General features: G+C 39.4%; 1 protein-coding gene across 1 annotated transcript; it reads left to right on the top strand.

Annotated features, from left to right (window-relative positions):
* Window positions 1-751: 751 nt before the first annotated feature.
* On the top strand, window positions 752-6,953 carry LOC107827185 (probable 2-carboxy-D-arabinitol-1-phosphatase). The gene is given in 9 exon segments (NM_001326180.1): window positions 752-1,101; window positions 2,380-2,485; window positions 2,637-2,853; window positions 2,934-3,052; window positions 4,117-4,215; window positions 5,478-5,531; window positions 5,618-5,716; window positions 5,808-5,915; window positions 6,569-6,953. Coding segments are annotated over 9 exon segments (1,527 nt in total). The 3' UTR covers window positions 6,944-6,953.
* The last annotated feature ends 13,376 nt before the right edge of the window (window positions 6,954-20,329 follow it).

The following is a 20,329-nucleotide window of genomic DNA, read 5'->3' as shown; positions in this document are numbered from 1 at the left end:
AGTTTTTTTTCGCTAGAGGCGAAGTAGTATTTAAATAATTATAAAAATAACAAAAGTTTATAACATAATTACATATGATCATTGACCGAATTAAGTATGATAACATGATTAGAAAAAAGATAAATTTTATTTTTAATTTAAATTTGAATTTTAGAACTTTATCTATAAATTCAAAATTATCTTTTAATTCAAATTCCATATATATATATATAATCAAATGTAGAATAAAATTATATGGACATTTATTAGCTTGCCACTTGACTTAACTATAATGTCAAATATAGAATAAAGTTACCATATACTATTGATATTTATTAGTTTGTCACTTGGCTTAACCATAATGTCAATTATATATGATAACTTTCTTGCTTTAATATATATATATATATATATAGATATTCTGTATCAGTTACTTATAATAATTATGGGATATCTCCTCATGAGTCATGGCAGTCAATTTTAAGAAGGGTTCTTATTTATTTTTCATCCGATGATTGCCTAAATTGCTGGACATATGACACATTATTGGGTGTTTCCGTAAATTAAACTAAATTCAAAAAAAAAAATAGAAGAATAAAATCACCACGTTTCATTCTTTTAGCCTGGCTTCTTCTCATCTTCTTTCTTGCTGAGTTGATTCGATAGAACCAAACCAACGGTAACCACATAAAATATACAATTCCACTGTCTTTTAGCGCCAAAAAACAGTTGAAACAGCAGCAGAATCACCATTCTCAAGAAAATTCACAGTATGTACTCCATAGCTGCAACCTCTTTCTTCATTCAAAAACCATTCAAGAGTTTCCCATTTCACAGTCCAAACAGACCCTTATGTACAGTTATACGCTCTTCTTCAAGTGCTACTCAAGAAATTGAGAAAGCGGGGCGGAAGGAAATTGAGGGTTTAAAGGGTTTGGAGTTTTCGCCGATAAAGGCGGCGAAGAGGGTGGTGCTGGTGAGGCACGGGCAAAGCACCTGGAATGCAGAGGGTCGGATCCAAGGCAGCTCCGATTTCTCTGTTCTTACTTCTAAAGGAGAGTCTCAGGCTGAGACTTCTCGTCAAATGCTTATTGATGACTCCTTTGATGTCTGCTTTTCAAGGTTCTATTCCTGATTTGAATTCCCCTTGCTTTTTTGTTTAATAAAATTATTTTCCTGAGAGATTTATGCTTTATTGTAGTACCTAATTTATGATTGTACAAGAATACTGAGTTTCTTTGCAAATTGTACTGAGAAAAAGAGACATGCAACCTTTGTAGGTTGTCCTATGGACTGGTTTGATCCAACATGGTTTTGAGTTGTTTAAAAAATCCCTTAAATAATCCTAAAGAGATGAAAATAAGTAGTAGTAATTCTTTGTCCTCTTAGTAGTTTTAGTATTCCCAAGTTTCAAAATTTGCTGAGTATTCAATGGCACTAGTGATACGCATACTTAATGAAGAAGATAATTACCTAACAGCAACAATGTCTCAAGAAATATTAAACGAATTAGTTATATTATTAATTGAAAAAGATAATTAGAAGAAATCGATTGTAACAGAAAATAACTTTGCATCTCACAAAGTTAAAAAAAATACTTCAAATAAATTAAGATTTTCTTTTTAAGTTTAAGGCCTTCATTAAACATTGGCTTTAGGCCCCTTATTGTCTATTCTACATTTATGGGTTGGGTGGGGGGTCTTAGCGGCGCAAATATAAGGAATCCATGTTCTCCAATCCCAGTGTTGACAAACAAAGCTTTTCAGGACACAATTTCTGGACATCGTAGTCAGGTTTTTTTCGGGTTTATTTATCAAACTGGACAATTATAAGCTTAGGCACTCGAGTATTGAAAACTCAGCTTGAGTGTTTGACTCGGCTCCTTTACTCCTAACCTCTAAGCAAGGATAATCTGCTCTTTTAGTGTCTGTATGCTTCAGTTTTCTACTGGTAACTTTTCATTCAAGAGAGTCGTCTTATATCTGTTAGTTCCGATGAGTTAATTCTCTGCAAATTAATGAGGCGCAAACTAATAACTTAAAGAAATAGATAAGGGAGAAGCAAATTTCCAGATTAACTGCAGCATCTGAATTTTATCCTTTATGTTAAATGCCGAGCGTCTATCGGAAACGGCTTCTCTACTTTCTAGGCAGGGGTATGGTCTGTGTACACACTATCCTCTCTGGACCCAACTTGTGAGATTATACTGGGTTTGTTGTTGTTGTTGTATGTTAAATGCCTGAGAGCAGTTAAAGGGTTTCAACTAATTTGTTCTTATTAATCTGAGCACAAATTGCATCTGAATTTCACTTTTAGCTAATGCATGTAGAACAATAAGAGTCTTTTCTATTCTTTTTTATGTTTCCAAAATGGTTGACAGAGGTGGGCTGCATGTTCCAGTCCACTGCGTCGCTCGAAGAGGACAGCTGAGATAATATGGGGTGCTCGCGAGGAGGAGATCCTTACTGATTCTGACATGAGGGAAATTGACCTATACTCATTCCAAGTCAGTTAAAGCTTACACCTCCTCCGTTTTTAATCTTGGACTTAAAATCTGTGAATATTATAGGATGGTAAAAAGATATTCATGTTGTCTGCTTGCGTGTGGACCAACTCATGCTTAATATTACACTATTCTGAAAACATGTCTGCTCCAGGGCCTCCTGAAACATGAAGGAAAAGCTAAATATGGTGAAGCTTTTCGTCAATGGCAAATAGATGCACCTAATTTCATCATAGATGGTCACTATCCAGTGAGAGAGTTGTGGGCTCGTGCTAAAAGCTGCTGGGAGAAGATCTTGGTCCATGAAAGCAAGTCTGTCCTAGTAGTTGCTCATAACGCGGTTAATCAGGCTCTCATTGCAACAGCCATGGGTATGGTTTGCTTAATATAAGGTTGTAACATCTGCTAGCAGTCCGAACCTAGCTTTTATATTTGTTTCACCATCAATCAGGGTTAGGAACTGAGTACTTCAGGATTCTACTTCAAAGCAATTGCGGGGTTAGTGTGCTGGACTTCACTCCACAACCTGAGGGCGGAACTCCAAGTATTTGCCTTAATCGTTTAAATCAGGTATCTGATCTGGTAATACTTGTACTCAATTTTATATAAGAACAGTTTTATCTGTTAAATGATTATTGATAAATATATCTAGAAATGGAAAACTTTCTGCTAGTTATCTTCATTGTGACATGAAGATTTGGATGATTTCAAAAATTGCTGGCTCAGATAAGAAAATTCAGCATAACATATTTTCCTTTCAGAAAGTGTCTAATGCTGTAGTATCATTCCTTTAGATCCATTGATTGGTCCATCCCCTCTCTAAATATAAGAGAGTGCAACAACAACAACCACGCCTAAATCACAAGCGAGTTTGGTATTCTAAGTGCTACATGAACCCTCACTATGCATATCGATTTAAACCCATCCTAATCCAATACTTTAATTAGGCTCTCTAACACTAGAAGTGGTGCTTGGCATGCCTGCTTCTTGCAGAAGAGCCAACGATCTCCAATGGAGGTCGGAAATGCATGCATCTTAAATAACTTTGTACTTGCCAACCCGTTCATTAAGCTAGTCTGTCTATAAAGCAAACTAAGAATATCTTTCACATATTTCCATTTGTTGACCACGGAAATCCTTTCTTTGTAAATAATGAAAGAGGGGTTCTGAATTGCTTCCAGAAGATTGGTGCGTGCTAATTTAGTTTATCTTAGAATCCCATATACATGCATGTTTAGAGTAGCAACTGAAGCTGGGTAGGATCTTATATACCCCGTGATACTTCATGCAGTAAACTAAAATCTGAACTTGACTTTCTGGATCCACTAAACCAGCTGAAAGAAATTGATGTAAATGAATCTGCACATATCATTTGCCCCACGAGAATATCGGATATTTAATTGCTAGCTCCATCAGGATCTAATTTAATGCAAATTCTGAAACTGAATTTTACATTGTCAGATAATTCAAGGTCAACATATGATTTGTAGGTTCAGAACTGCTCTCTTCATTTGTTTGTAACTACTTGATGCATTTTTCTACTTTATGGCTTTATCTGGACTGGACTTCAAGGCTGTGTTTTCTCGTGGTATCTGATTTATCTTTCCACTGTGACATAATTTTGGATAATGCAGACCCCAGGTTCGCCTGTAGCAGGGGGCAGTTCTGCAGGCAGAAAAGCTAGTAAGCGGATCGTACTTGTCTGCCATGGAGTGTCAGAGAGTGACCTAGAGGTATGCAGTAAGCAATGGACCAATCATTCTATATTCCCCATGAACAGACATATTAGGCTTCTTGATTTCAAATTTATGATATAACAAGGTGGTCTATGACCCTGAAATAGCAGTTGCTTGGAGAAATTTTTTATGTGAGAACAGAGTTGAAACTTGAAAGCATGGATCTTTTCTGAAAAGAGCCCTTTTGATCCTTATGTAAGTATGATTGTCCAAACCGCTTGCAATAATTTCTGGTCGAAGACTAGTTTTAGTGACAGATACATATAATCAAAGAAAAAAAACAAAAAAGAATTGAGTGACACATACATTCGGTGCTAGGATTTTGGTCTTCAGCTAATGGAAGAACCTTATCTATCTATTTTATCACCTCTCATGAGATCATTCTCGAAGATACCACCCTTATAGACAAAACCAATGGATGAACGGGTAAATTAATAGGAAGAAAGGCTATATACGAATCATTCCAGTGACTCTAACGTGAGATCATATTCTTTTTCTAGAGGTGGAGAATGTACTTGCCAGGTTTAAAAATACTAGAGACAGTTTCTTCCACCTTTGCAATGGCTTGAGCAATTTCTGTTCACAATAGTGACTGTTGGCTCAAAATGCTTGACTTTAGATTTCTCTCTTATGCGCTCAAAGCAAACAGCTTCCACTTTTTAACTTCTTGAAACTTAGTTATCTTAGAAGTACTTCCAGAATTACAAATAATTTTACTTTTTAGCTTATGATAAGAGATATGGACGACGAAGACTTTGCATCAGCAGATCATATTTCAAAATCTGCTTAAACGAAATTCTATCTTAACCGATTTAACAGATTAGTTTTGAACCTGAGCATAAACAAAGAGAAGGAATATAGGATGTCAGAGGTCACTTTGCACAGATTTAAGTATAAGAAAAAGGAAAAAACAGTCTTGTGTTGGTTGGCTGATCTTGGATGTGGCAATACTGCTTTTAGATTGTTATCCTCAGTGACGTAGGAAATTGAGAATGGGGCTTAAGCACCTTATGAATGTTTCTTACCTGGTAAACATTGGTTTGCACTCGTAGATTAGGTATGGTGTTGGGGAGTACTCAGGCTTGTTTTTCATCTACTATAATTTCTGATTTGTCCTTTCCTTAACTTTCAGGTTTTTAGCCCCAATTTCTTTTAGCATGTTGGCAAGCTGTTCAAATTACTCATTGTCTTTTGGGGCGTCATTATCTGTTGCTTTGACCATTTTCTGCTTTTTCTCATTGGAGTTGAAATGTTTACAGAGTAGCATGCCGTATACTGGCAATGGCCCCATGAACATGCTTGGAGCTATACAGGTAGGATAGTTCTCCTCTCCATAATAGCATTCAGCTTCATATCGGTGGTGTCACAGCATACAGAATTTTATTAAAATGGATGACAGGCACAGAAAATCGCAGAGCTGCTTCTTGATCTGAAAGTGAGTACCATAGTCAGCGGAACTAAAAGGACATCTGTAGAAACAGCCGACACAATCTCCAAAGTAAGACCATTCAGATAGTATGTTGATTGACAGTCCTTTATATAAAGAACATTAGCTTACTTAACACAAAATTTTATACCGAATTTTATAGGTTCAAGAAGCTGCTGACTGCCTTGGAGCTGACTGTATCCCACGCTATGTGGAGACGAAACAGATACCAGATCTAGATGTTGAAACTATTCTTACACAATCGAAGAAGGCAAGAGACATGTTACTGATTTCCTAAAACAAATTGTCGAATTTACTAAGAGTGTCGCATGAAGCACATTCTTAAGATAAAAAAATAAATAAGGATGCATCTGTTTTGAGATTGGAAAGTTTTAAAATTCTGGAACCGTTGTCATTACTTCTTGTTTTGCTCTGAATAAATCCTGCAAAAAATGGTGATTTACCTTGTATTATTTCTCGCTTTCAAATTTGAAATGATTCAGATTTATATTCTATAAAATCACTCTACTACCAAAATGGTTTGTTTTGGAATTCACGATTTCACAAACCTTGTATTGGATTATAGTTTGCTCAGTAATTCCTTATCAGAAGTTTACAGGTACAAGAACACAGTCAATCAGTTAGTCTGTGATCAGAAGGTTGTTCTTCTAGTAGTTCTGTGAGGGTCTAAATTATTTATGTTGCAGATTTTGGTGAATCGATTGTTTTTATCCTGTAGCTCACTCCTACACTATTTCCTTAATTTCAGAAATTTTAGACTTTTTTTCACTTTTTGATTATTAATGTTTCGTAAGTCATCCTGCAACAAAAATATTTGGACTTGTATGAGTTCTCTCTGTGCAGACATATTTTTGCAGTTGATATACTTTCCATGCTTAAAATTTTCTGCTGCTTCCTCTACAGGATGCATCAGGAATGCAAAATGTTCCATCTGGTTGGTTAAATAGATTGGAAGACGGCATCACAACATCTTTATGGGACCAATCTGGGAAAGCATGGAAACATCTATTGCATGAACTATCAGAGAGATCTGACCAAGAGAGTATAGCCATCGCTGTTGGCCATCCTGCACTTCATATCGCAATGATGGGACACTGTCTAAATCTGACAAAGGAATGGTTGGGATCATTTCACCTGGATGCAGGCAGCATTAGTGTTATTGATTTTCCCGATGGACCTTCGGGGAGAGGAGTTGTCCGCTGCATAAATTATACAGCGCATCTAGGAAGATGGTCGATTCCTATTACTAGATCAACGCAAGCGGATGAAGAATATTAAAGTGTAAATGTACATAGTTGTGGAACTGAAACAATGTTAATGTAACAAGCACAAGAGTAAGATAGTTCGGAAATATATGTCAGCTCTATATTGCTGATAAATGAAGGGAGTCTTGGAGCAACAGTAAAGCTATCTCTATCTCTGTATGACCTATAGGTCACAGGTTCAAGCCGTGGAAGCAGCCACTAATGCTTGTTGTTGGGGTAGGCTGTCTATGTCACACCCCTTAGGGTGCAGCCCTTTCATGAACTTTCCGTGAATGTGGGATGTTTTGCGTACTAGGCTGCCCTTTTTTCTATATTGCTAATAAATGGAAACGAGACGTCCAGTTTATTCATTTCCAAGGCCATGTCTTTATGAGCTTGCCTCTACTGAGAAGTAACATAGCATATTCAACTTCACAAGCATTGGACTACTGATCCAATGGTTTTTATTTTTAATTGGTGCCACAGTGAAAATTATAGAAGGTGAGTTGTTGAAGTTGCAACCTACTTGCATTTTCGAAACCAGTTTTTCCAACATTTTTATTTTCTGTTATATATAGGTATAGTTGAGTTATTTCCTCGTTACAAAAATTAGTTAACTTTAGTCAGTGGCGAAGCAAGAAAATTCAATAAGGGTGTTCAAATTTTGAATACTCTTTGTCAGTGGACTATGCAAGGGTGTTCAAAGTCTATTTTTAATCAATAACAAGTATAATATTTTATCTTATACGTACTATAATTTTTCGGCGAAGGTTGGTTAGTTGACCATCCTTGGGCCAACATAGCTTCGCCCTGACTTTAGCGCGATAAACTGAAATTTGAATAACCATTCGTGAAATTAACTCTATGACAAACTGCTCAGCATACTAGCCATCATGCACAAGCATATTTTATGCATCTATAATGCCAAATCGTCGATCTTAGCTCATACTTTAAGATCGGACATTTTTACAGGTTATTATTGTCACACCTCCTTTTTACATATCCGCGAGGGTACAAGGGAGTTTTTTCCAATTAAAGGACAATCGAAACGGGATTCGTTTATTTATTTCAGAGTCGCCACTTGGGAGATTTAGGGTGTCCCAAGTCACCAATTTTAATCCCGAATCGAGGAAAAGAATGACTCCATATTACAGTCTGCGCACCAGAAATCCGGATAAGGAATTTTGTTAACCCGGGAGAAGGTGTTAGGCATTCCCGAGTTCCGTGGTTCTAGCACGGTCGCTCAACTGTTATATTCGGCTTGATTATCTGATTTTATACAAATATGAACTTATGTGCAAAATTTTATCTTTTTACCGCTTTCTTACTTATTGTTATTATTTTACGAGAATTGCAACGTCGTGGAAACATATCTCGAACCACGTTACATCAATGCACCCGTAGTTGTTTGGCATATCTCGACTCTGTTGAGATTTGGATTTGGGTCACATAAATGTGCACCCGAGTTAAGGAAAATAAATTATTAAAGGCGCGCCTAAAGCAACTAGCGTCTTGTTATTTTGGGGAAGGCCGTAAAATTCGCTAAACGGCCTGTTCCTCGAATTCTAAGTATTTTAATATATACATTTAGAGGGCCCCACAGCTTGTGCATTTTTTGTTTGTCGAGGCTCGTCTCATTCATTATTAAAAAGAATTTGCAATGTCATGGAAATACATCTCAGACCACGTCACAATCAATGTACCCGTGATTAGAGACACATTTCGATTTCGTTGAGATTTGGATTTGGGTCACATAAATGTGCACCCGAGTTTAAGGAGATAACATTATTAAATACGCGCCTAAAGCGACTAGCGCAGGGTTATTTTGAGAAAAGGCCGTGAAGTTCGCTAAGCGGCAGATCCCGAGTTCTAAGTAATTAATACATACATTTGTGAGGGCCCCGCAATCTATATATTTTACTAGGCGGGACTCATCTCATTTATTTTAAATGGACAAATCCTAAAGCGACTATATCTTTTCTATTAAATTTAGTCTCTAAAATAAATAAAGAAAATCCTAATTAATTACGAGCTTTTTTTTTATTTAAGAAAGCATGGCATACTAATTGCTATATTAATACAAATATTGATGAACAAGAATTTTACTAAAAAAAATTCGAAATTATAAATAAAATAAAAATTTGACAACTAATATTCAAAAGAATCAAATATAGTTAGATTGAAGCTCGCATTGTTATATATAAAAAAAACTATTGGAATTAATTATTCACAACCATTTGAAACTGGATTTAACCATAATTACTAAAGCTTAATAGAAAGTTTATTAGACTTAAACGTTCTTCTAATTTTGTTTGAACTCAAATCATGCCTTAATACCTAATTCACGAAATTTAGTTCAAATTCATGCCTTAGCTAAATTTAAGTACTTGTTCACAATTAACCTACTGTTGATAATCTTAGAACCTTCATAGCTAGTGAATTAACCCGTTTTGCCAAGCCGATTCATTAAAGACTAACTTATGTTATTTTCTCTTATGCCAATTATTATTTAATAATACATAAAATAGCCTAAATACAATCAATAAAAGGAACAGAGAAAAAGCGAAATTAAAACTTCAAAATTCGATTCTTCATATGTATTCATGCTTCCACATTTTTAGCTTGCAATAACTAGTATTACATTCGTGTACCTGGTATTGGAAAACAAGAGAAGATGAAGCTGAGAAGCAGCAACAGTAGTAACAATGTAGCACAACAACGACAGTCCAGCAACACAGGAATAGACCAGTAACAGTAGGAATAGTAGAAAACCCAGGAGACTATAAACGACTCCAAGTATAGAGAAGAAGTAAAAGGCAGGAAGGTTCTGACTATTTCAGATCTTAAGCGAGGCAATGAAACAGTAACTATTCTTTTTCAACTTCAAAACTCTCCAAAATGAATTCTGCCCCTGTATATTCAGTGTATCCAGAATGTATATAGGGTGTATACTTCTCACTCCGCCCCCTCTTTTTTTCTTCTCTCTATCTAGTTTTTCCTCTCTTTTTTCCACCCTTTCTTCATAAATTTTCTCTTCTATTTATAGCAAAATTTTCGAAATTTTCAGATTTGTTATTTTATTATTTTATTATTTTTTTAATTAAAAGAAATCCCACTTACAAATTGCTTTTATTTTTTTAGAAAAAGAAATCCCACCTTTATTTACTTTTATTTTTAAAATTCCAACTTTAATTACTTTATCTTATTTAAAATCCCACTTTTTATTTTTTTAAAAGAGAATCTCACTTTATTTAACTTTTCTTTAAAAAACAAACCACTATCTTTTCTTTTTCTTTTAAAAATGCTACTTTCAATTACTTTAAATTTTTTAAATTTTCAGATACCTTTATATTTATTTTTTAATTCCAACCTTATTTTACTTTTAAATTTTTTAAAACTTTTTACTTTTTTTAAATTTTCTACATTCTTTTACTTTTTTTTATTTTTTTATTTTTTATTTTTTTAAAATCATTTCCGAAATTACTATATATATATATTTTTTAAAATAAAAATAATAAATAAAATAAAATATTTTCGGATTTTTTTTTATATATAAAAAAACAAAAAATAAAACTATTAATAGTGATAATTCACTTTTTATTTTTTATTTTTTTGGTTTTGTTTTGTGTTGGACAAAAATGAAGAAGGGGTGTTGGGTTAATGGAGCGGACCGGATCGACCCGGTTTGAAACGGACCGGGTCATGGGGAAAGTTGGGCAATTATTTGGGCCTGTGGTTTGAAATTGAAGAAGTGGCCCAATCCGATTTTTCTTTGTATTTTTGTTCTCTTTTCTTCTTTTATTTTTCTAAAACTAAATTATAAAAGTACTTAAATTATTATTAAGAACTAAATTAAGTTATAAAAGCGCAAATTAACTTCCAATAACAATTAACGCACAATTAAGTAATAATTAAGCATAAAATTGTTCATTTGGACATTAAATGCTAAAAATGCAAAAGATGTCTATTTTTGTATTTTTTATTAATTTAACAAATAAACATGCATAGACAAACATACAAATAGTTACACAAAATATCACAAAAATTGCACACCAAGAAAAATTATTTTATTTTTGAATTTTTTGGGAGTAATTCTCATATAGGGCAAAAATCACGTGCTTACAGATGCCCCTCTTTGCCCGAAGACACGAATGGTTTTTGTGCAAAGATAAAGCGAGCGATTTTTGCCCATCCGAGTACTCCGTGTGAAGCATTTTTTTTTTTATTTTTTTATTTTGAAAAAGATTTGACCGAACCTTTGCTTCAAAGGTTTTCTACATATCCTGGGCTAAACAGGAATCAGGTCAATGTAGTTCGGGAAGTTTTGGTAGCTGGGACTACCGTGGGACTGCAATGTTACTATTGTTGCATGCTATTACCACTGCTTACCGATCTCTTTGTTACACCGTGCTTAAAAGAAAACAAGAAGCTAGGCTAGACTGCAACTTGTTCTTGTTGCCTTCCTTTCTTGTCGGCTTGTGTTTCCTCCGGTGCTTTTCTTCCGTGAATTTGGGGATGACACTGGCCCTTTGCTTTTCTGAATACCAGTTTTCATCATTTTGTTCGGTCCGCTGGGGACATGACTTCCTTCATTAAGCTTTTTGGCGGTTCCTCTGGGGATACGGCTCTCTTCATCAGATTTGTTATGCTGTGCATAATTTAATGTTCACAGGCCGCTTCTTTCAAGACGCGTCTTTTCTTCCTTTTGACTCATGCGCTTGAACTTGTGTTGGGACCTCTTGTTGCAACTTTCTGCTTTCCGGTGCTGGGGATTTTTATTGTTTCCTGCTGGGGATTCCTGTTGTAACCTTCTACCTTCCGGTGGGTTACTGATTTCAAGATTTGTAGTATAAGACTCAAAAGTATTCCTCTTGTTATACAGGTGGGTGCCTGAATGCAAAAATATGAAATGTATGCCCGCATTATACTGGTGGGCGACCTAGAACAGAAATGAAAAGACAGAAATGTATTCCCGCATTATACTGGTGGGCGACCTAGAATAGAAATGAAGAGACAGAAAATGTATTCCCGCATTATACTGGTGGGCGACCTAGAACTGAAAGTATTCCCGCATTTTACTGGTGGGCGACCTAGAGCTGAAAAGTATTCCCGCATTTTACTGGTGGGCGACCTAGAACTGAAAAGTATTCCCGCATTTTACTGGTGGGCGACCTAGAACTGAAAAATATTCCCGCATTTTACTGGTGGGCGACCTAGAACTGAAAGTATTCCCGCATTTTACTGGTGGGCGACCTAGAACTGAAAGTATTCCCGCATTTTACTGGTGGGCGACCTAGAGCTGAAAAGTATTCCCGCATTTTACTGGTGGGCGACCTAGAACTGAAAGTATTCCCGCATTTTACTGGTGGGCGACCTAGAACTGAAAAGTATTCCCGCATTTTACTGGTGGGCGACCTAGAACTGAAAGTATTCCCGCATTTTACTGGTGGGCGACCTAGAGCTGAAAAGTATTCCCGCATTTTACTGGTGGGCGACCTAGAGCTGAAAAGTATTCCCGCATTTTACTGGTGGGCGACCTAGAGCTGAAAAGTATTCCCGCATTTTACTGGTGGGCGACCTAGAACTGAAAGTATTCCCGCATTTTACTGGTGGGCGACCTAGAACTGAAAAGTATTCCCGCATTTTACTGGTGGGCGACCTAGAACTGAAAGTATTCCCGCATTTTACTGGTGGGCGACCTAGAGCTGAAAAGTATTCCCGCATTTTACTGGTGGGCGACCTAGAGCTGAAAAGTATTCCCGCATTTTACTGGTGGGCGACCTAGAGCTGAAAAGTATTCCCGCATTTTACTGGTGGGTGACCTAGAGCTGAAAAGTATTCCCGCATTTTACTGGTGGGCGACCTAGAGCTGAAAAGTATTCCCGCATTTTACTGGTGGGCGACCTAGAGCTGAAAAGTATTCCCGCATTTTACTGGTGGGCGACCTAGAGCTGAAAAGTATTCCCGCATTTTACTGGTGGGCGACCTAGAACTGAAAAGTATTCCCGCATTTTACTGGTGGGCGACCTAGAACTGAAAAGTATTCCCGCATTTTACTGGTGGGCGACCTAGAACTGAAAAGTATTCCCGCATTTTACTGGTGGGCGACCTAGAGCTGAAAAGTATTCCCGCATTTTACTGGTGGGCGACCTAGAGCTGAAAAGTATTCCCGCATTTTACTGGTGGGCGACCTAGAACTGAAAGTATTCCCGCATTTTACTGGTGGGCGACCTAGAACTGAAAAGTATTCCCGCATTTTACTGGTGGGCGACCTAGAACTGAAAGTATTCCCGCATTTTACTGGTGGGCGACCTAGAGCTGAAAAGTATTCCCGCATTTTACTGGTGGGCGACCTAGAGCTGAAAAGTATTCCCGCAATTTTACTGGTGGGCGACCTAGAGCTGAAAAGTATTCCCGCATTTTACTGGTGGGCGACCTAGAACTGAAAGTATTCCCTTATTTTACTGGTGGGCGACCTAGAACTGAAAAGTATTCCCGCATTTTACTGGTGGGCGACCTAGAACTGAAAGTATTCTCGCATTTTACTGGTGGGCGACCTAGAACTGAAAAGTATTCCCGCATTTTACTGGTGGGCGACCTAGAGCTGAAAAGTATTCCCGCATTTTACTGGTGGGCGACCTAGAGCTGAAAAGTATTCCCGCATTTTACTGGTGGGCGACCTAGAACTGAAAAGTATTCCCGCATTTTACTGGTGGGCGACCTAGAACTGAAAGTATTCCCGCATTTTACTGGTGGGCGACCTAGAACTGAAAAGTATTAAAATTGTTTCCTCGTTCTTCCGAGAAAATTTTTGACAATCGGCAGAAAATTTTCTGCCCCGGTTTTGGTGATTTCCCTGGCATCGCGTCCTGCTGCCATCATCAATCCTTCGCTTTCCTGCAGCAGACAAAAGGATTTAGTTAGTTTTAATCATGGTGGGAGGAGGTGCCTTTCCGGTGGATGATTTTTCCTCTCTTTCCCTTTTCTTGCTCTGTGCCCCCATAACTGGTTGGTGGACAAAGTTGCTTGCTGGGGGTTTCCGGCCTGCTGGGGATTGGTTTTCAATTTATCCCCTTTTCTGCTTTCTCTTTACAGTACATGCCGTGGGAGTTTGCTTTTACTCCCGGAAACACTCCCTTTAGGAGTTTACTTCCTCCAAAACTGCAGGGCACAACATTGCATTGCCTGGGGCTAGCCTTTAGGACTGTTGGGGTTACCCTGCATCGGATGAATCCCTCTTCGGTCTCTGGTAGTAAGCTTTAAAAAATCCTTTTCAAGACAAATTTTTAGAAAGAGAAATAAAAAGATAGAAAAGGAGAAAATCTTTCTGAACCAATACTTGGCGGGAAAAGAAATTCAGAAGAACTTATCTGGATGACATGACTGGTCCCCGTGATCATGACGTGCACCATAGATTCCCGACCCAGTCTATTTGTATTAATCAACTTGCCCGATGGTCTTACTTGCTGGGGATAAATGAGTGTTCATTTCTTTGCGAATGTGGACCCTTTTGTTGATCTGTCTTGTCGCCTCATAGTGCCCTTCGAGGGGTTTTTACTAATGAGACTCTATCTTTTCTCTCAACTCCCGGCGCCTTATGGTGCCTGTGAAGGTTTTCACCGATAAGACTCTCATTTTATATCTCTCATCTTATGTCGCCTTTCGGTGCCTATGAAGGTTTTCACCGATAAGACTCTCTCATTTTATTTCTTCATCGAGGAATCGGGGTGTTGTCGATGTGACTCTCTCTTCTGGAGATCCCTTTGGACTATCAATTCATTTCCAATTTCATGATCCTCTTCTTTGCTGGGGATCGGCGTATTATTCTCGGCTTTATTTGCATTACTTGGCACCTCTTGGATATTGATCGGGAGGTCTTTTGGACGTCGATGTTGGTTTTGGTGTGGGGCTAAAGCAAGGCTATCAAAATGAAATAATTTGATGGGTGATCTGCTACAACTTTTGGAATCTAACCTTTGTTGGAATTTTTAAAACATAACCTCTGCCCCAGTTTTCTTGCTTGGGGGATTTTATTTTTACTCTAGGTTGAGCTACGTGCGTTATGCACATTGTGCCTATCATGCATACTTATGGACATTATGCACACTATGACCGAGCCGTGAGGCGCCTACGTATCCTCTTCGAGGAATCAGGTCAAACGTAGTTCCCAACGGTTTTGTATTTCTTATGATTTTTATCTTCTTTTTCTTTTCTTTCTCCTTTTTTTTTCATTTTCCTTTAATGATTTTTTCTCTTTTTTTTCTTTTTCTTTCATATCTTTTCCATTAGTGATTCCAAAAGAGGGGTATGAAAGAATAACTTAAGGCTCAAAAGGGGGAAACAAGGGTTAAAAGTGTTTGGATAGAAGAAAGAACTGCCTCTGTCATTTCATTATCCAATAAGCACCAAGTACAAACAAACGAACCGATAATTGCCATAATTAAAGAAATTACGCATAATATCTCTTGACTACATCAGAATTGATAGCCATGTCGACACATCTCCCCTCGATATGTGTCAAACACACAGCACCGTTGGACAACACTCTGGTCACAATATAAGGCCCTTGCCAATTTGGGGCGAACTTGCCTTTTGCCTCGACCTGATGCGGGAGGATCTTCTTTAACACCTGCTGCCCTACTTCAAACTTCCTGGGGCGTACCTTCTTATTGTATGTTCTCGCCATTCTCTTCTGATACAGCTGACCATGGCACACTGCTGCCAATCTTTTCTCATCTATCAAGCTCAACTGTTCCAATCGAGCTCTGACCCATTCATCATCATCAATCTCGGCTTCAGCGACAATCCGGAGGGACGGAATTTCGACCTCCACCGGTATTACGGCCTCAGTTCCGTACACCAACAAATAAGGAGTTGCACCTATGGAGGTCCGGACGGTAGTGCGATAACCCAACAGAGCAAAGGGTAATCTCTCGTGCCATTGTCTAGATCCTTCCACCATCTTTCGCAGTATCTTCTTGATGTTTTTATTGGCTGCTTCGACCGCTCCATTCGCCTTGGGACGATATGGGGTGGAATTGCGGTGTGTAATCTTGAATTGTTGGCATACCTCTCTCATCAGGCTGCTGTTAAGATTCGCACTGTTATCCGTGATGATTACTTTTGGGATCCCAAATCTGCAGATGATATGGGAGTGCACAAAATCCACCACCGCCTTTTTAGTTACCGACTTGAAGGTTTTAGCCTCAACCCATTTGGTGAAGTAGTCAATGGTTACTAAAATGAACCTATGACCGTTGGACGCTGCTGGCTCGATAGGTCCAATGACATCCATGCCCCATGCCACAAACGGCCAGGGTGCTGATATCGTATGTAACTCTGTTGGCGGAGAATGAATCAGATCTCCATGTATCTGACACTGATGGCATTTCCTTACGAAAGTGATACAGTTGTGTTCCATGGTGAGCCAATGATACCCTGCCCTGAGGATCTTCCTTGCCAATACATATCCGCTCATATGTGGCCCGCAAACTCCAGCATGTACCTCTGCCATAACCGTCGTGGCTTGACCGGCATCTATACATCTCAACAATCCCAAATCCGGGGTTCTTTTGTACAAAACTCCTCCGCTGAGGAAAAAACCATTCGACAAACGCCGAAGGGCTCTTTTTTGGTCTCCAGTGGCCTGTTCCGGATATATCCCCATTCTGAGGTATTCCTTGATATCATGAAACCAGGGCTCGCCATCTGCCTCCTTTTCTACGGCGTTGCAATAAGCGTGCTGATCACGGACCTGGATATGCAAAGGATCAACATACATTTTGTCAGGGTGGTGCAACATTGATGCTAAGGTGGCCAATGCATCCGCTACCTCGTTATGAATTCTCGGGATATGTTTGAATTTCACCGATCGAAATCGCTTGCTCAAATCGTGCAAGCATTGTCGATAGGGTATGAGTTTCAGATCCCGTGTTTCCCATTCACCCTGAATCTGATGTACCAAGAGGTCCGAGTCTCCCAAGACCAAAACGTCTTGGACATCCATGTCCGCAGCCAATCGCAGACCCAAAATGCAAGCTTCATACTCAGCCATATTGTTGGTGCAATAGAAGCGTAGTTGAGCCGTAACAGGTTAATGGCGTCCTGTTTCAGAAATGAGTACTGCTCCTATTCCAACCCCTTTCGCATTTGCAGCTCCATCGAAGAAAAGGTTCCAACCTGGTTCCTCGGGTAACTCCAGCTCATTTGTATGCATTACCTCTTCGTCGGGAAAATATGTTCTTAAAGGCTCGTATTTTTCATCAACTGGATTCTCTGCCAAATGGTCGGCCAACGCCTGGGCTTTCATGGCTGTCCTGGTCACATAGACAATATCAAACTCTGTGAGCAGAATTTGCCATTTGGCCAACCTTCCTGTGGGCATAGGTTTCTGAAAGATATACTTCAATGGGTCCAAACGGGATATGAGATAAGTAGTATATGACGACAGGTAGTGTTTCAACTTCTGAGCTACCCAAGTTAGGGCGCAGCATGTTTTCTCGAGTTGAGTGTACTTGACTTCATATACTGTGAATTTCTTGCTAAGATAGTAGATGGCCTGCTCCTTCCTTCCTGTGTCATCATGTTGCCCTAGTACACAACCAAATGAATTTTCCAGGACCGTCAGATAAAGAATCAAGGGCTTCCCTGGCTTAGGCGGGACCAATACGGGTGGATTAGACAGATACCCTTTGATTTGGTCGAAAGCCTCTTGACACTCTGCCGTCCAACTTACCGTAGCATCCTTTCTCAGCAGCCGAAATATGGGCTCACAAGTTGCTGTGAGTTGAGCGATGAACCTGCTGATGTAATTGAGTCTACCCAGCAAACTCATTACCTCTGTTTTGTTCTTTGGCGGTGGCAAATCTCGGATGGATTCGATTTTGGATGGGTCTAACTCAATCCCCCGTCGACTGACGATGAATTCTAACAGCTTTACTGACGGAACCCCGAATGCGCATTTGGCCGGGTTAAGCTTGATATCATACCTTCGGAGTCTTTGGAAGAATCTCCTTAGGTCTGCTATATGGTCTTCCTGACGCCAAGACTTTATGATCACATCATCTACGTACACCTCAATTTCTTTGTGTATCATGTCGTGAAACACAACAGTCATTGCTCGCATGTACGTTGCCCCGGCATTTTTCAGTCCGAACGGCATTACCCGATAGCAGTAAGTTCCCCATGGCGTGATAAATGCTGTATTTTCCGCATCCTCCTCGTCCATTAGGATCTGATGATATCCCGCATAGCAATCCACAAAGGATCCGATCTCGCGCCCAGCGCAATTATCGATCAGGATATGAATGTTGGGCAACGGAAAATTGTCCTTGGGACTTGCTTTGTTGAGGTTGCGGTAGTCGACGCACACCCTGATTTTTCCATCCTTCTTTGGAACTGGTACCACATTGGCCAACCACTCGGGATATCGAGTGACCCGAATGACCTTCGCCTGCAACTGTTTAATCACCTCTTCTTTGATCTTTACATTCATTTCTGTTTTAAATTTCCTTAGCTTTTGCTTGACCGGAGGGTATGCCGGGTCAGTGGGCAATTTGTGAACCACTAGATTGGTGCTTAATCCCGGCATATCGTCGTATGACCATGCAAAAACATCTTTGAGTTCCACGAGGGTTTTGATCAATTCTTCCCTGACATTCGGCTCAATATGGATGTTGATTTTGGTTTCTCGGACATTATCAGCGTCTCCTAGATTCACAGCCTCAGTGTCATTTAGGTTAGGTTTGGGTTTTTCTTCAAATTGGCACAGTTCTCGGTTTATCTCTTCGAAGGCTTTATCTTCGTCATATTCAGATTCATCGTCACAAACGACCTCTTGCATCATTGAGTCAGATTCAGATTGATTTATTAGACTAGGTCGAAGATCCGTTGTGCATGCCATGTCATTAGAACCAGTAAAAAGAGAACTGTTCAGAAAGAAAAAGAACAAAACAAAATTAAAATGGGACAAAAGAAGAGAACTTTATTAAACTTGCGGGATAAAAGGGTTCACACTTTTACAAAACAAAAGTAAAATTTAGATTACACCCTGGAATAATCCGAACAGAACAAAACAAACAAAACATAAATCAAAGCCTACTACCAAGACTCCCCTCAGACAGGAAGAGGAGTAACTGTCCAATTGTTGGTTTTGGACTCAGGCCCCACAAACTGTATCTCTGCTCTGCTGGAACCTTCTCCAGCTTCTACCATACTGACATCAGCGAATAGCCGCTCGAAACTCTGATTCAGGTCCCCATCCATACCAATCAATGGTCCTAGAATCTTTGGGACCGGTGGCCTTTTGGTGCTTGCTCTGACAAAAGATCTTGAGAGACGTGGCACGGGTTTGGGAAGATACCAGACTTTCTTCTTCATTTTCCGCGCTTGCTTTACATCTGCTGCGGTTGGTTTGAACCCCAATCCGAAAGTTTCTAGATTTTAAGGCAGGGAGACAGGTTGGACAATCCCCTGAAGCTCGACTCCCAGGCCCTTTCCCGGCACAAATCCATTACCCAGCATTTCCGAGACCATCATGACTGTCGCGGCGGCTACCCTAGGGTGCGGGATGATTTCTCCTTCAGAAATTTTGTTTGCCGACACTGTATCGAAAATCTGGTAGACCCAAGGACCTTTGTCATCATAGGTCTCTATGAAGGGCACAATGGCGCCACCCATGGTGCATGTCGTGTCCTCGCTGTGTAGTACGACCTCCTGCCTATCCCACTCGAACTTCACCATCTGATGTAGGGTGGAGGGCACTGCTTTGGCTGCATGAATCCATGGTCGTCCTAACAGAAGGTTATAAGATACTGTGGCTTCTAATACCTGGAACTCCATGGTGAACAGGACAGGACCGATGGTCAATTCAAGTACAACATCCCCTACAGTAGCTATTCCATTTCCGTCAAATCCTCAGACACAAATGCTATTCTTGTGGATTCTTCCGTGGTCGATCTTTAACTGGTTCAGGGTGGATAATGGACAAATATTGGCACTTGACCCGTTATCCACTAATACCCGAGTAAGTACCGCGTTTTCACATTTGACAGTCAGATAGAGAGCTTTATTATGCTCTGTACCTTCCACTGGCAGATCATCATCTGAGAACGTTACCCTGTTCACTTCGAAAATCTTGTTGGCAATGGTTTCCAGGTGGTTTACAGAAATCTCGTTGGGTACATGAGCTTCGTTCAGTATTTTCATCAGGGCCCGGCGATGTTCCTCAGAATGGATCAGTAATGATAGCAGCGAGATCTGTGCTGGTGTTTTCCTCAGCTGCTCGACCACGGAGTAGTCCTGCACTTTCATCTTCCTCAAGAACTCCTCAGCCTCTTCTTCGGACACAGGTTTCTTGGTTGTAGCGGGGTTGGTTCTTCTTAGCTCCACCGGAGCAAAACACCGACCTGATCGAGTCAGT

The sequence above is a fragment of the Nicotiana tabacum genome, chromosome 8, assembly GCF_000715075.1.
Source record: "Nicotiana tabacum cultivar K326 chromosome 8, ASM71507v2, whole genome shotgun sequence".
In the NCBI taxonomy this organism is placed as follows: Eukaryota; Viridiplantae; Streptophyta; class Magnoliopsida; order Solanales; family Solanaceae; genus Nicotiana; species Nicotiana tabacum.
The sequence above is the reverse complement of the archived record's forward strand: the minus strand, read 5'-3'. Positions and strand labels throughout refer to the sequence as shown.